Source organism: Mesitornis unicolor, unplaced genomic scaffold (assembly GCF_000695765.1).
Source record: "Mesitornis unicolor isolate BGI_N332 unplaced genomic scaffold, ASM69576v1 scaffold34985, whole genome shotgun sequence".
NCBI lineage: Eukaryota > Metazoa > Chordata > Aves > Mesitornithiformes > Mesitornithidae > Mesitornis > Mesitornis unicolor.
In genome coordinates this window covers 1-15,735 of record NW_010188121.1, presented here as the reverse complement: position 1 = coordinate 15,735, position 15,735 = coordinate 1, and the positions used below count along the sequence as shown (strand labels likewise).

Genomic DNA, 15,735 nt, shown 5'->3' with positions numbered 1-15,735 from the left:
CCACCCGCACCTGGGGCCGCACTGGTCAGGGAGAGTCAGAGAGAGAGGAGGCATGCCCTGCACCCCCCTTAAATACATGAATTCGCAGGGGCGCTGATTGGCTTGGCGTTGGTCAGAGGTGGATCTGACAAAGGCAAAGGGGGAGCTTTTCAGGTAGCTTCTTAAAGGGTCATCTCCATAGCCCTTTCCCTGTTACCAAAGACACGACCAAAAACCCCTCACAGAAAACCCAATACAAGTTGACTGCCTACACACACTAGGGCAGTTGGGTGTAGTTTCATAAGTGAAACGTTACAGGGTTGTGGGGGAGGCTACAAAGACGTTAAAAGTGCGAAAAAGCCACAATTGAACATATACACGTTCTGGTCTGTCTGCCAGGTCGAGGACTTTGTGGATCCTAATGGTAAAATCTATCTGCAACGTGAGGAGACACCATCCAACCGGTGAGTGGTGTTGATAGCCCAGGTAGTCCTTTCTGTACCAAAGCTGGAGATTAATACAATTTCTTGTTTTCTCACTGATGCTGGTGTTTTTTTGATTTGCAGTGGTGAATCTACAGTGCTGAGTTTTGTTAGTTGGCTCACCCTTAGTGGGACGGAGCAATCTGGTATGAGAGGGCCATCTACAGAGACACAGGAGGCAAAGCGAACGGCTCTGGAGTGCATAAAGGTAACGTACAGGCTGTAAAAGAACCTGCTTTTGTTCATGGTGACAGTACTATGTGGATAACAGACAACGTAAGCATAAGTATGCACGCTTCTAAGCAGTATTGCAGGTTCCAGAGGACTTTGGAATTCTAAGAAACTACAGAGGAGCATTGACAGCTGCAGGGTCTTATGTACCACTATGCACAAGTGTAGTAACACGTGGAAACAGGAATGATTCCCCGCAGGAGACTCGGTCTACCCTTGGTGTCACAGTTGTAATTGAAGACAAATTTAAAAATTCTTAAATGACTAATCTTTTCCAAGACAGTGTTAAGGTGTATGGTGCCAACAAAATCTGAACCTGAGGCTTGAGCAGTGTGTGGACAGAGGAGTGAGTTATCTGTTAAAATCTGTCTAGTAGAGATCATGTCTGTTAAAGGAGTGAACTGGCTGGCAGGGGTTTTCCTCCAGGTAACTGTGTTAAAGAAAATAGTATCCTTCCCAGGAAATAGATACTATCTGTATCTTTCCTGGGAACAAGCTGTGTTTCTGGCGCATCTGTGTGTATGCCTTCCCCAGATGAACAGTCCTCGTTTTTTGTCTTTTGCAGCACTGTGATCCTGAGAAGTTGATCACAGAAAGCAAATTCCTCCAACTTGAATCCCTCCAGGAGCTCATGAAGGTGAGAGAGATATTGGGCAAGGGATTGTACTGGTGATGGAACAAGTATACTATGCACAATCATGGATATGTGCTGTGTACTTGCCTAGCTTCTCTATCCCCAAAGGAGGTCCTGGACCTGTTTTGGGATATGGAAACAGTCATTAGTTCAGCTGTTCTGTGTAACTTCTGTGCTGGCAGCCACAATTGCTTTAGCAGTAGAGAAAGATGTTAAATTGTGGAATTTGAGGAGGTCATGGTAAGTGTTTGAAAATGCATAGCTCTGTGTAGGAGCTTAAGGTTATGCGTTTTCATTTTTTCTGGTGTGCTGTGTGCCTAATGAGAACATTCTAAAAGGCTGCTTTAAAGGCAAGACCTGTACAGAAATATTTGACTGTGTGCCCCTAGGTGGTGTCATACCTGGCTGTGGGAGATGCAATAAGGCTGGGCTCACTAGCCTTTAGGCTAGAGAAGCTCACCTCCCTGGAGGACAGTAGTTACTTACCTGGTTCTGGTAGTGGCTACTCAGGCTAGTGTGGAGTTTGAGACCTCTCCAGAGTGTGGAACAGATCTGACCACTGCTTACCTTTTCCAGAAGCAAATTGCGTAGTGCAGCCCTTGCAGGGATACTGTGTTGCCTAATTCCATGGCTCCTTAAAGTGCAAGTGCCTTTCCCTTCAGGCTGCTGTAATTGCAATTCATTGACTTCATCAGTAGGGCACATGACACTTCTGAGACTTAGCCTAAACCACAAGAAAGGTTTATTTATCAAGGTTCAGAAGAATAGGTATTGAGTTTCATAATAAAGATGCTAAGTGAGTAAACCCCAAAGAACAATGCTTAAATATCCAAAGCAGAACCTGCTGTTTGGGTCACACAAAGACCACTACATTACTGGCCCAAATGGAGAAGTGGTGACTCAGTTTTTGTGTGCCATGTCAGTTCCAGGGGAACATTTTTTTCTTGCCCCTATTATGGCAGGAATTCTCTCTTCATACACAGGCTGATGGTTTGAGAGGAATAGTTCCAGTATTTGTAGTCATTCCTAGACATGTTTGCCTTTTCTGTGCTTCACATATTCTCAGCAAGAAGCTGCTGACTTTCAGAATTCTTTTCCATTTGAGAGACTTCGTTAAGAGTTTAACATATTTTAAGTTCATATGGTATCTTACATAATAAAGACAATATATTTTTTCATACCTCTATCCAGTACATTTTTGATAGACTATGCATCACCTCACCACATAGGGGAGTGCAGTTTTGCCCAGGCTCAAAGGATTCTGTTGGTCCCAACTTGTTGGTCCCCTGTGATTCACAAACATTCCCTGGCTTTTCTAGGCTCTAATCTCTGTGACTCCTGATGAGGAGACATATGATGAAGAGGATGCTGCCTTCTGCTTGGAGATGCTTCTGAGGATTGTGCTAGAGAATAGGTATGACCTTGAAATACATGCAGATTCACTGTAAATGTCCCTGCTTTACTGCAGCTGCTGCCTGGGTTTAGGGAATGAGTTCCTTATGTGCTTGATTTGCCAGCTGAAGCAGCGTATGGCTGTAATTTCAGGGCTTAGCAATTCCACTCTAGCATGTGCAAACAGAGGGGTATGCACCCATGAGTTATTGTTTGATATCCTGAGTTTTGGAGAACATAGAGTAAATTCTGGAGGGAGAATTCTCCCACCTGAATGTTTTGTAATTAATTAAGTAAATAAGAAACTAGAAGGCTTTGTTGTTTCTGTGTCCATTCTTATATATCTTCAATGGAGTTTTTCATGGAAATTAAGAAATTCTTGGTTGACTGGCATTCTGGGAGAGGTAGCTGGATCCCTCTTGTCTCATCTCCTTTCATCCTACCCTTTCCCTCCTCCTTGCTGTGGCTAGGGACCGTGTGACCTGTGTCTGGCAAACTGTCCGAGACCACCTCTATCATCTCTGTGTCCATGCAATGGACTTCTGCTTCTTGGTGGAAAGAGCAGTGGTGGGGCTGCTGAGGTTAGCAATCCGGCTCCTTCGTCGGGAAGAAATCAGCGCGCAGGTAAGGGATTTTCAGAAGTCAATTAGGGGGGGTTTGTGGCTACGTCTGGCAACACAGGAAACCAGTTGCTGTTGGATGGACCCACATTTAACCTGTCTGTGCTGCAGGTAACAAAAACCAGCAGTTGTAAGCAGCTCTAAATAAATGGAGGGGAACTTTGCTGGAGAATGGAATGTAAATCATAAGGTCTGTTATTTTTGTCTCCTTCTCTGGCCAGGTTCTCTTATCATTACGTATCCTGCTCATGATGAAGCCAAACGTGCTGTCCAGAGTTAGCCATGAGGTTGCCTATGGCCTCCATGAACTCCTGAAGACAAATGCTGCCAACATTCACTGTGGGGATGACTGGTACACGCTCTTCACCCTCCTGGAGTGTATTGGGTCGGGGGTGAAGCCGCCTGCAGCCCTGCAGGTTACAGCAAGGGCAGATAACGACACAGGTAAGACAGGCCAGCTTTTGCTAGGAAATCTGATGCCTGTCTGCCAGATAAGCAGCTGCTTCCTCAAGCTTTTCAATTAGCAAAGGGGACTGCAAGAAAACAAAGCTGATATTAAACTACATTAGCAAGATTAAAGACCAGCACCTGCTGTTCACTCCTACCTCATGGTCTGTCCCTGTCTACTCTGCCATCTCTTCCTAGTCTGTGTGCAGCAGTCCAGGTGCTAGTCCCTGGGGGAGCAGTGGGTGGAAAACTGATATCAGTTGTAGCAGCTGTAGAAGGTCTTTGCTCTACCCAAGGAGCATTTTCTGCTGGTTGTGGTCTGGTGCCTTGGGTAATATAACCTTAATCTCTCATCTGGGTGTGTAATGTAAACCCAGCTGTTGTTCCTGTCATACATGCTGCTTCTGTGGGACTGACTCCTTTCTGTCCCCATTTTAAGGATCTCGTAGAGGGAGAAAATTCTTTAAAATTCTATTTCCAAATCCATTTTTGTTCAGAGTGCCTGAATCATTCCCACAAGACCAAGTCACTGTTTCCCACTTGCCTTGACTGTGTTCGAAAGACAGTCTTTTCAGCAAACTGATCCTGTTTTACTTTAGCCAGCTGGCAATGTATTTGAGGCTGACGGCTTCAGACTTTTAAAGCAAATAGCAAGAAAAGACTTTTCCAGAAACCTTCATTTTCCTCTTTGCTTCTCTAGAACTTCCTTGCTAGGTCCTGGTACTTTGTGCTGGACAGATGGGAGAAACCTGATTTTGCAAAACCCCTGTGGCCTTTGCCTTCTGGGCCTAATGCTGGACTGTCTTCTCCACGCCTTTTTAATATTTTTATTTTTTTTACTGCTTCTGTCTTTGCTGATTGAGCAACTACTTGACTGTAGCACCTTGCAAATCAGGTCATTACCTTTACCTCCTTCTGAAAATGTTTGGTGCACTGTGTTCACAGCAAGTCTGACTCTGCTGGTGAGTTTCTAGATAGTGTTGAGTGATGGAGAGAATTAATTTTTGCTCCTAAATAACATTATATCAGTAGCTTAAATTTGGCCCTTGCAAAGACTTCTGTGCTTGGGACATGTGAAATTTAAGGTAATCCTAAAGGTCGTGGAAGGTAGAGCTGACAGGTGGGGAATATGCTTATGTAGATTGCTGTTCATGAGAATAGACTTTACCAGCGTTAGTTTTGAGCTGAGTGACCCTAGAGGCCCTACGTGAGTCATGTCATTCTGTGTTGTGCTTTTGGAGTTATCTTGGCTGAACCTAGCACCTCCAGTAGTTCTTAAAGTGTGTAGTACATCTTACTCTTCCCCCACGGTCAAAGCATTGGACTTCCTGCCCTTTTTAAATCCATGGTCAGGCTGACAAGGGACATAGCAGAGGATGGAAAGTCACTTCCCTCTGAAGGAGAAAGCCAAACATACCTACAGGGGAGAAACAGTGTCAAAGATCTTTATCTCCTGCTATTTCCTGTGCATGCTCCTGTCATAGTTGTTCTTCCTCTTACAGGAGGAGAGGCCTGGCCCAGTTTCTCCCAGTGCTCACTGGTGGTTCCTAGCTGATGCCGATCTGACTAATCGGGGTTGCTTCTCCCTCATCCACAGCTACTCTTCCAGGTTCTTGATTTGGCTTTGATCTAAAACCAATGCCTTTTGTCTTGAAGGTGCTCAGTCAGACAGCGAGGTCTCCTCCTCCTATCATCCAAGTGACATGAGCCTGGACCGTGGCTACACCTCTGATTCAGAGGTGTACACAGACCATGGGAAGCCAGGCAAGATGCATCGCTCCGTGACAGATGTGGATGTCATGAACAGTGGCTGGCTGGTGGTGAGTAGCCAATGGGCTTCTGGTGCCTGAAGAAGACTACTCCTAGCATGGTTGTGGGTGGAGTGCATGGTAGGGAGAGAAAGAATAGGACAGGGGAAGAGAGAGCTAAGATGCAAAAAGAAGTATGGGGAGGAGATGCAGATAGAGAGGAGAAAGCTTGGAGACAAATGATGAAGAGAGGGAAATAGATCCTACAGAAACATTACCTGTTGGCTTCAGAAGAAATGCCCTTTCAGCGCGTGCATGAGGTGCTGCTTGTTATGCTACCCTCTTCTGCTACCTTCTTGCTGTGCCCTGCAGGTGGGGAAAGATGACATCGACACTTCCAGATCCAGTGCTGGGCTCAGCAGGCTGGGGCCGTCTCCTCTTGTCAACCAGTACAGCCTGACTGTGGGGCTGGATTTGGGACCACATGACACAAAGTCTCTCATGAAGTGCGTAGAGTCCCTGTCTTTCATCGTGCGAGATGCTGCCCATGTTACACCTGAGAACTTTGAGCTCTGTGTCAAAACCATCCGTATCTTTGTGGAAGCGAGCTTGAATGGAGGTAAGATGGGCCTTGGTTTGCCAATCAGGATTGGGCTTGAGGTGGCCAGTCAGCAAGAAGTGTGAAGTGCACTGTCAGGGAGCAAGTCCCAAGTCCCCAGCCCCCAGAAAATGGTCTGCTGTGAGAAAAGTGTCCTGGCTCCTGCTGGCAGCAGGGACCTTATTTTTATCCCGCTCTCTGGGATGGAGGGGAGGTGTGGAGCTGATGTGGAGGCAGTGATATCAGCTGTTGCCGAAGGGCAACCAGCTGAGAGGTGCTGGGTACCTCTTCAAGCACATAGATGTCACTTCACAGAACAGGGCCTTCCACTATCAAAAGGTGGCTGCTGTGTGTGTTGAAAGGCAGAAAATTTTGTGGCGGAGTGTTTATAACGCATGTTGCTGTCTTTCACTTTCTAGGCTACAAGTCCCAGGAGAAGAGAGGGAAGAGCCACAGGTATGACAGTAAATCCAGTCGGTTAAAGAAGAAGCCAAAGGAGAGCTCTGCACGGCGATCGCGGGTCTTGAGCCAGCACCAGGCACACACACACAGTGATGAGGATGAGGATGAGAGCATCCCTGCCAGCTACCACACTGTGTCTTTACAGGTTAGTCAGGACGTAAGTATAGCAAGGATTTCCTCCTCTCCTTTCCCATACTCAGGGTCTTGCTAGGAAGTCACTGGGATTCTTCATGGGGTGAGGGGAGGCTGCAGGGGTTAGTGAGCACTAGATGGCAGAGGATGGCTGTGGTGGCAACGTGTGGTTCTGCAGTGAGAGAAGACTGCAATTTGGACAGGCAAAAGCAGAATAGCAGTGGAGAGAGAAGTCCTCTGAAAAGTAAGGAGAGTGGGGTCTGGAGCCATGATTCACTGTCGTAGGTAAGATGGATGTAAATCAAGGGTGTTTGCAGCCATGAGGTTCACGTAAGATTAGTGGCAAGTCAGACAGTATTTGAGCTTGTGGAGAGGGAAGAGCCCTGTGGGCTGAGACACTGGAGTTTCAAGTACAGAGGACTGAGATGTGGGAGTAATTTTCTTTCAGGCTGGTACTTCAAAGGTGTGAAGGCACAGGCCTGCTGACTGCCAGGCTCTTGGGCCTCAGTTCCTGAGTAGAGTGTCTAGAATGCTGTCATTTGCCCATACAGAGTTGTTATGAAGGAGCTTTGCATGTGCTTCATGCTTTTTTGTTTTGTTTTTTTTTTTTGTTTAAAAAAAATTTGCAGAGAGTTGTCTCTGGACAGCATAATTGAATCACTGGGTTCCTCCCTCTGCCTGGGAAAATCGATGCTCTGTGCTGGGAAAGGCTCCATTCTTTCTCCTGGCAAGATTGGGATGCTGTTCCTCGAAGATGGAATTGACATGGCTACAGAAGTGACACAAATCTTGCTGAAGGTGCCTGGCCCTTGGGCAGTTGAGGGCACGAACGGCAAGGCCTGTCACTGTCTTCATTGCTATACATGGATGTACATACAGGAAGCAGGCTTGAGTAGCTGTGGGCCTTTTAGCGCTGATTTGGGGAAGAGCAGAGACCAGGGTTGCTTCAGAAATTTTAAGTCCTGTGTGTTGCTTAACGTGATGCTTGACTTGCAGCTCCTGGACCTCATGCACACCTTGCACACGCGAGCAGCCACCATCTACAGCTCCTGGGCAGAGGAGCAGCGCCATCTAGAGACGACAGGGAGGAAAATCGAGGCAGATTCCCGAACGCTGTGGTCCAACTGCTGGTGTCCTTTGCTACAGGGTAAAGCCATCCCCTTGTGCTGAGAGTGAGCAGAGACACTTCCAAAATAATGGCAGCACTCAGGGATGTTGAGGAGCCAAGAACTAACTGCAGAAAGTAGGTGGAGGTTGTTCTTTAGAGTCTGCTGTAATTGAAAAAGAACTTGGGTCAGATCCGGAATGGTATCTTTAGCATGAGTTAGCTGCCAGCTTGGTTCTGCACTTGACAGTAGTTCCTGGTCTGTGGCCTGGAACAAGTATAATCCTTTCTTGGTTTCTTTTTCCCCATTGTTCTGTTTTTTCCCCCAGTCTTTCTCTTTTTTTCCTGTATTTCTCTTCCACCAGAGTGTTTGATCTTCATTAGACTTTCCACCCTGGACTGGGAAGATAGGGATGTGACACTTTCCTGTAGGCTTTGCCCTGAATTCCTCTCTTGCAGGTATTGCCTGGCTGTGCTGTGATGCTCGACGCCAGGTACGGATGCAGGCACTCACTTACTTGCAGCGGGCCCTCCTGGTACATGACCTGCAGGCCCTGGATGCCCTGGAATGGGAGTCCTGCTTCAACAAGGTAACCTCTTGACTGGGCTGGGCGTGTAGGCAGGACAGGATTGTCAGGAAGAGCAAAACTGTGTGCAGGAGTGGCAGAACAGTGTCCTACTTCAGCACCATCTTCTTGGGGAGCTTTTTCACCGCAGCAGACAAGGCATTCCCTACTACTCTGATCCTCTGAGAAGTCCTCTGCTTAGGGTTCTGACAGAGCCTCTTGAAGTACTGAAATGAATCCACTCATTTCCACTTCCCATTGCTTCTCCTGTGCTCTTTGCCTAGAAGCCAGCAGTCCCAAAAGCCACTCCTTCCTGTAAGGCTGTCTGTGCAAATCTCATCAGTCATTTTTCAGCTCTGAAACATCAACGTGGGTCTGATTCAACAGGTACTGTTCCCTCTGCTAACCAAGCTACTTGAGAACATCAGCCCAGCTGACGTTGGTGGGATGGAAGAAACTAGGATGAGAGCCTCAACACTACTCTCCAAGGTGAGCATGCTTCTGCTGTCTGAAGGCTCAGGAACCACGTGCTTCAAGAAAACCAAACTGCTGTATTGATTTGACAGCATCTCTGATCTGGATAGGGGTCAGTTTGCTCATTTGACTGTCTTCAGTGCTGGGCTTCTCCACCACCCTCTGCTGTTTTGACATGCCTTCTTTCCAGAACTGTCTCCACAATCCTGGTCTCTAGAAGACTGGTCAGGAAGGAGTTTGTGACTTAAGGAAAGACATTAGTTGAAGACAGTCTGTTCTTGTGGCAAAATGATGCATGTCACAAGCTGATAGCACTGACCTAAGACAGAGTGTCTGGAAGGGCTGGAAGACATGGTCATGCAGACTGCAGTGGCCTCATGCAAAGGAGACAATATCCAGTCCTCTATATATGCAGCTCAGAAGAGTTGGAGGCCTCTGGCATCCTCAGGCTGGGCCCATGCAGGCTCCTTGCCTGCCACAAGGAGGGGGAATTCGAGATTTGCAAGACTGGCTTGTCAATCCATGGGAAGCAGCCCTGATGCTACTTGGTGACTGTAGTTGTGGTTTTTTTCTAGGTGTTCTTACAGCATCTCTCCCCGCTGCTCTCACTGACCACCTTTGCTGCCCTGTGGCTGACAATCCTGGACTTTATGGACAAGTACATGCATGCTGGCTCCAGTGACTTACTGGTAAGGCACTGAAAGGGATGTTGCAGTGCTTTGAACAACTATTTATCAGTTCTAACCTTCTAAATTTGAAGGTAGTTGATTGCTTTGGTTTTTTTAACCTTTTAATCCTTCCAAACCCATTTTGTTCCATGGTCTCTTCCCTTGGCCTCTGTTTCCAAGGCAGCCCAACAGCTGTTTCAAGCTTTTGTTCATTGCTATATGTCCTTTCTCTGTGTCCTGAGGAGTGTCTCTGATTACAGCTGGAGGCCATCCCTGAGTCTCTGAAGAATATGCTGCTTGTAATGGATACGGCTGGGATATTCCACAGTGCTGACTCGCGGACAGGATACTCAGATCTCTGGGAGATCACCTGGGAGCGGATTGACTGTTTTTTACCCAGGCTGCGGGATGAGCTCTTCAAACAGACAGTCATCCAAGGTACGAGGGGCTGAGAAACCTTAAGAAAATGGATCTTGGACCCAGTGCTTGCACTTTGTCCACTGCCCAGCTGCCATAATGCCTGGTTGCTGATGAAATTATATGTGCAGGAGGCTGTGGAGCTTGGCACAAGAAGGGCAAACCAAGGGTGGGCAAAAGGAGCGAGCAAACTGGTGTGTGGGCTCACTGCTAGTTCTGTTTTTCTTAGATCCTGTCCCAAGCATACCAATGGAGCAGCAGCATCAGAAATCAATAGTGTCTGCCCTGCCCCCTTCTCCTGTGGGTGATGTGAGACCAGCCACCCACCTGGCTCCTTTGGAGAAGCCCTGTGAACTGGGTGCCAGCGGTGAGTCCCATTTTCTTCTGTCTAGAATCATCTTCCCAGCTCAGTGGCGTGGATCTGCTTTTCCTTGGTTTAACATGCTCTACAGTAACCAGTTCTCTACTGTTGTGAAACTGTTGTGCTTCCAAACAGATAGCTTGTAGCCTTGTTGGTGAGGTTATTGGGAAGGGTAGAGGTTGGGGCAGAGTGCCTGTGATGGCATATGCTCCTCAGGGCCTCATATGAAGGTGTGTGGAAGGAGCAGATCTGAAAAGGCCTCTGAGTTGCTCTTAAGCCCTGCTTAGCTTTGAGCTGAAAGGTGATTTTGTCAGGGCCTGTGTAAAGACGTATTTTGTCTCTTCCTTTTTCCAGAGTCCGAGAGAGCCACTGCACCTGCCTCACCCACCATCAGCACCTCTGCCTCTCCTTCTTTCCCAGCATCAGCTCCGGCAAAGACAAGCCCCGTTACAGACATACCTCCTACGACAGCGCAGCCGCCACTCATCCTGCAGCCTCTTGCTTCTCCTCTGCAGGTTGGGGTGCCACCCATGACTCTGCCAATCATTCTCAACCCAGCCCTAATTGAAGCCACCTCTCCTGTTCCTCTCTTAGCTACTCCACGGCCCACTGACCCCATGACAACCTCTGAAGTCAATTAGTTTGACGTTGTCTGAGAACTGTCTGCTGAGGAAGCTCTGTGGGTGGAGGATGCTGGCCAAATGTTCTCTGGTAGCGGGCATGTTTGTTTTAGAAGATGATGCTAACCTGAGCAGAAAGGCTGCTGCCACAGTGCCCCTGGAGCACATCACGTTCTGCTCCCTGCTTGGTGCAACCACCTAGAAATGCACCTATAAATCCCTATATTCTTGGAGAGGTGCCCAGTTCCGCTGACCAGTCTCCTTCCTGCCTTCAAAATCTCGGGGTCCAGGGAATGCCTACACCCAGCAGCCTGGGACCAAGCTGCCACCAGTTCATCTGGTGAAGAAGGAAAACAATTTGATGTCATACCAGAGAGGGGCTGCAGTACAGGACTGCCTCTCAGATTATTCAGTCCAGTCCCTGGACAAACCCCCAGCTATTCCTTAGCTTTCCTGCCCATGCTTCTGGTTGCACTGCTTCGTTTGGGCTCTGGGCATGCCTGGTTTCAGCAGGTTGAGAATTTTATGTAGAAGTGTGGATTGCTTACAGTGCAGCTCTCAGCTTGCTACGTAGAGCGTCTTGTCTTCTGTAGCCACACGCTTTCCTTCTGCACTGTTGATCACAGCAGTTCCCATGTCAGATCGGGAGCAGGGGAGCCTGGTTGGAGCAGTACTGCTTTCCACCCTCCTGTAAATGTAATCAGGCTTTCATTTGGAGGAAGCAAATTCAGAAGGCTCTGCCTAGTTGAGCAGGTGAGAAGGGAACACAGAGTCCCGTGAGCTGAGAGCAGAGCACTGTGGCCATCTCTCAAACAGCACTTGGGGAGCCACTCACCTGGCATGCACCGCAGTGCTGTGTTGTCCACCACTCGCTACATTGGCCTCTTAGTGTCCAGTCCCATTCGTTAGGAGAACATCCTCCTCAGCTGAAGATGTGGGGATCTGCGGCACCTGCTGACAGATGCCTAGCAAGTCTGCTGTGCTTTCTCTTGGAAGCTCTGCAGATTGCACCCCTCTGCATCTTCTAGTTGTTGGGAGCCCACCTCCTTCACCTAGAATGCCCTTGCAGCTGAGGCTCTGGTAGTCATTCTTGTGCTTCTGCCTTGCAGCGGTGATGTCCCACTCTTTCACCTCCTCATGCCCAGAGCAGAGCTGGCTGCCTGGCAAGTGCTGCACCTCTGTTCTTCCCCCTCTCTCAGTTATTTGGCTAAATTCTTAATAGTACCAACCTCAGAAATCCCAGTGGTGACTGGGAGGGGCATGGGCGGGACTCCAACCCAGTGCATACTGTACTGGGAGGAACCTATGCTTGGGGTGGGCGTACAACCAGTGTACATATAGAGTAAATGGCTACAAATCCAATGGACTTTTTACAGTGTAATAAATACATCCTGTAAATGAATACTCTGGTGTTGCACTCCTTTTCAGTTGTGATTCTGGAGCTCAGAGCTTCGGGAAGAGAGGAGCTGAGTTGTCAAGGTGCTGTGCCCAGCGGTCAGCCCCCTCGCTCCATGTGCTAGGATCCTCCAACAGCGTGCTCTGACTGTGGGGAACGCAGAGGCACTTGCCCTAACAAAAAGTCAGCTCATGGCGGGGCTGCAGTGGAGATTGACCGTCAAGGATTTAAGCAGAAATGGTTCACATCATGGGCAAAGCGGAGCAGTGGCAGCTACATTGCTCTTGCTTCTGGCAACAGTTTGGAGTCAGTTGTAAAATTTCTGGTGTTACGTTGGTGTGTGCTCATGCATGGCCCAGACTGAGGGCAGAGACTGGGGCTGAGGAGCAGGTGCCCTGCAGCATCTCGGCATGCAGCCGGGACACAGACCTCAGTGACAGCCTGGCCGACTGTGCAGAAAGGAGCACTTTCTGTCTAAGGAAGAAATCCTCGTTTCCACTGACAGGGCTTGAATTTGGAGAGATCCTGAGCTCTTCCAGGGCTAATGCTTATCATGGGCATGGACAACTACATGTACTTCCTTCCTGATGTTTTCTACTTTGTCTTGTGCAACAATGTCATTAGAGCTCTGTGAGGCACCAATGCCTTCCCTATCGCAAGGATTCTAAGAGACTCCTACAGGCTTGATAAGGGGTTTAAAAACTTGGAGTTTCTTTAAATTGCACGAGCAAAGGTCTAAATATTGCGTAATGGAAGAGTAATGCACACACTAGGAAAGTCCCGTTAATAAATCCTGGTTCCCTCACCCCATTTCCACCATTCCTGGAATATTTTCACTGCTGCAGCCTTGTCTTCCTCACTCTCCACTGCCTCCAGATTGTGTCCTTCCAGCCCTTAGATGTTTTTGTTCACAGATTTGTTTCTTGTGCTGGCCATGGCCCTTCTGTATCCAGACTGCCTCTCTGCCTTGTATTTCCAAGCCTTCACTACTATTTACAGCTCAGTTTTTTTGAGCTATCTCCAAAATGCTTGCTAAAACCTTTAGCTGATTAACTCTTTGTAAATCATTGCTCAGTTGTCAAGTGCCTTGATGTCAGCACTTCTGCCCTCTGATCTCAACAGTTCTTTGCCTTCTTGGAGTTGTGTCAGCTAATGGCAAAGCTCAGTTTTTCCTACTGCCTTCAGATGTCGTTTGAAGGATGCTGTGTTTTAAACTGCGTTTGCAAACCGCGTTTCTACTGAGAGCATTACATCTTAATTCAGACAATTGTGGTGCACAGCAAAAGCTACCCAAGGAAACAGCAGAAAGCGGGACTGGAATGGAAAGAATGTAGACTGGAAAGACAGACAGAATTGCTCTTTAAACAGTTTTCACTATACTGTAAATAGAAATGGACTGGAAAACCAGAAAAAATGCCTTTGAACGTCATTTGGATTTTGCAATAACAAGGTTTCATGAGTTACAGAGAAAAAAAAACCAACAAAAAAACAAACGGGGAAAGCGTTTGATCTGAAAGGAGATCAGAATCAACTGACAGGGAGCATGTGCTATGATACATATTTTTATCAGTAAGTCTCTTGAACTCTATTTGTAACTTAAATTACATAAAAGACAGTCTGCTCTTGGTGAGGAGCAGTGTTTGCAACACTAGCCTTCAGGTTTGTCCCAGCATAGGCTTTTTCTAGCCTTGGACTTCTTTTTCATTTTTATGGGTCTGACTCACTGTTTTCCAGAGGAGGCTGGACAGACATCTCTGTAGTGTGGATTTCCCTAAGTCTTCTGTTCCCATTTACATCAAGAACTTTTGCCATTCAGACAGAATAGAAATAAGTATTGGGATTTAACGTGTGTCAGTAGGATGGGTTACTGTGGAGCTGGAGTTTTCCGCATCAGTGTGAAGCTTCCTGGTGGGAGAAAGCCCTATGGAAGGATAAGCCTCAGGCTATAAAACAAATTTGGTGTTGAAACCTGTGAAACTGAAGCAATGCTGCTGCTAAGTTCGATTTTTTAAGTTGAATTCGAGCCTACTCAGAAGACCTGGTCTGTAGGAAAGATTTCCAAGAAGTATCTTCCAGCAGTGAGCTGGCTTTTTTAGAAGTTACCCTCACTCCTCGAGATGCCAGCTTTGATCTCCTCTGGGAAAATCTGTGCCTGTTACAAAGCCTGATGTATTCTGAAACCTTGGTGCCCTGCTCCTTCACCCACCTGCGTGGAAGGCAGCCTGGCAGGGTTTGTACTGCTGGTCTCTTGGCCTGGGAGCCATCCAAGCCCCTCCAAGGCTGTGGGAGGTGGCAGCAGCTGTGCCCACCACCTCTGCCCATTGGCCATGGGCGCTGCCAGAACAGAGAAGGCCAGGCCTGCTGGCAGACAGAAATGCAGGGAGCAGCTTTGGGAGCAAAGTTCTGGAGTGCAACTCCTGCAGCAAAAGGTCAGAGAACTGATGTACTGAACAGCAACGAAGGACCCTGGGCCTGCGAGGAGGCTGTCTCAAGCACGATTAAACGTGTAGGAAGATGAGATCTCTGAGACTACAAGTCCCAGTATGCAACACTACTACTCCAGTTGCATAACCTGCACCCTGGTCTGGGCGAGTGGGTGGGCAGCCAGAGCTCCCCTCCCACACAGGCCAGGACAGGAGCTGTTCCCCACTGCAGAAAGCAGCTGGAAGCTGCAGCCTCCATGAGCACCGGCCAATCCGGGACTGAGGAGTGCACATACCCTTTGGCTATGCGGTGTGTTTTGGGACTTGCAAACACATGCCTACAAGCAGCCACAGGGTAGTAGGGTGGCTTATTTCTGAGTTATCAACAGGGAAATGAGGCTGCCGTGGCATTGCCGCCCCCCAGCCGCTCTGCCAAGGGAAGTTGTGCTGCTTCAAGTTTTCCACGTGAGAAAAATGGAAATTTCTCTGGGCAGCAGGGTTGGTGGGCGGCTGCTAAATGTAATCCCTAGTTGAGCCATTTGTAGAAAGTGTCTGGGAGAGGAGAGGTCAGGCTAACTGGGTCGGGATGATGTGTGTGGGTGGGAGCTTTCAGTGTGCGAGGCAGCCGGGGTGTTGCTAGACCTCTGGGCAGAGAGATCCAGCAACAGAGGAGCACAAACTGAGTCTTGTCCTCAGGAGAGATGGCTGAGCCCGTGCTTACCCCCTTTTGCACAAGGAAGGAGAGGTTATGGAGCAAGGTCTTTCTGTCCCTGGCCATGAGCTGCTGCTGCACCTCCTGTCTCACCCCTGCACTGAGACGCTGCTCTTTGGGTCACGCTTGCTGGAGGAGCCTACGGCCTTGTGGGCACGGGCATGGGGCTGGTGTCTGGGGCAGAAAGAGCAGCATCTGGGGCTGGGGCTGGCGAGGCCCCAGCGCTCTGCAGGCAGCCGCTGCTGCTCAGTTCATCCTGGGCAAAGGC

General features: G+C 48.3%; 1 protein-coding gene across 1 annotated transcript; it reads left to right on the top strand.

The window, feature by feature from the left end:
• Positions 1 to 297: 297 nt before the first annotated feature.
• Positions 298 to 11,338, top strand: LOC104541572 (golgi-specific brefeldin A-resistance guanine nucleotide exchange factor 1-like; the record flags this gene model as incomplete). The annotated part of the gene is made up of 16 exons (XM_010185666.1): positions 298 to 443; positions 546 to 669; positions 1,258 to 1,329; positions 2,646 to 2,740; positions 3,189 to 3,342; positions 3,560 to 3,782; positions 5,442 to 5,605; positions 5,906 to 6,152; positions 6,551 to 6,750; positions 7,722 to 7,872; positions 8,290 to 8,420; positions 8,784 to 8,885; positions 9,446 to 9,559; positions 9,799 to 9,976; positions 10,185 to 10,322; positions 10,671 to 11,338. Coding segments are annotated over 16 exons (2,526 nt in total), but the record flags the coding sequence as incomplete, so codon positions are not given.
• Positions 11,339 to 15,735: the final 4,397 nt, after the last annotated feature.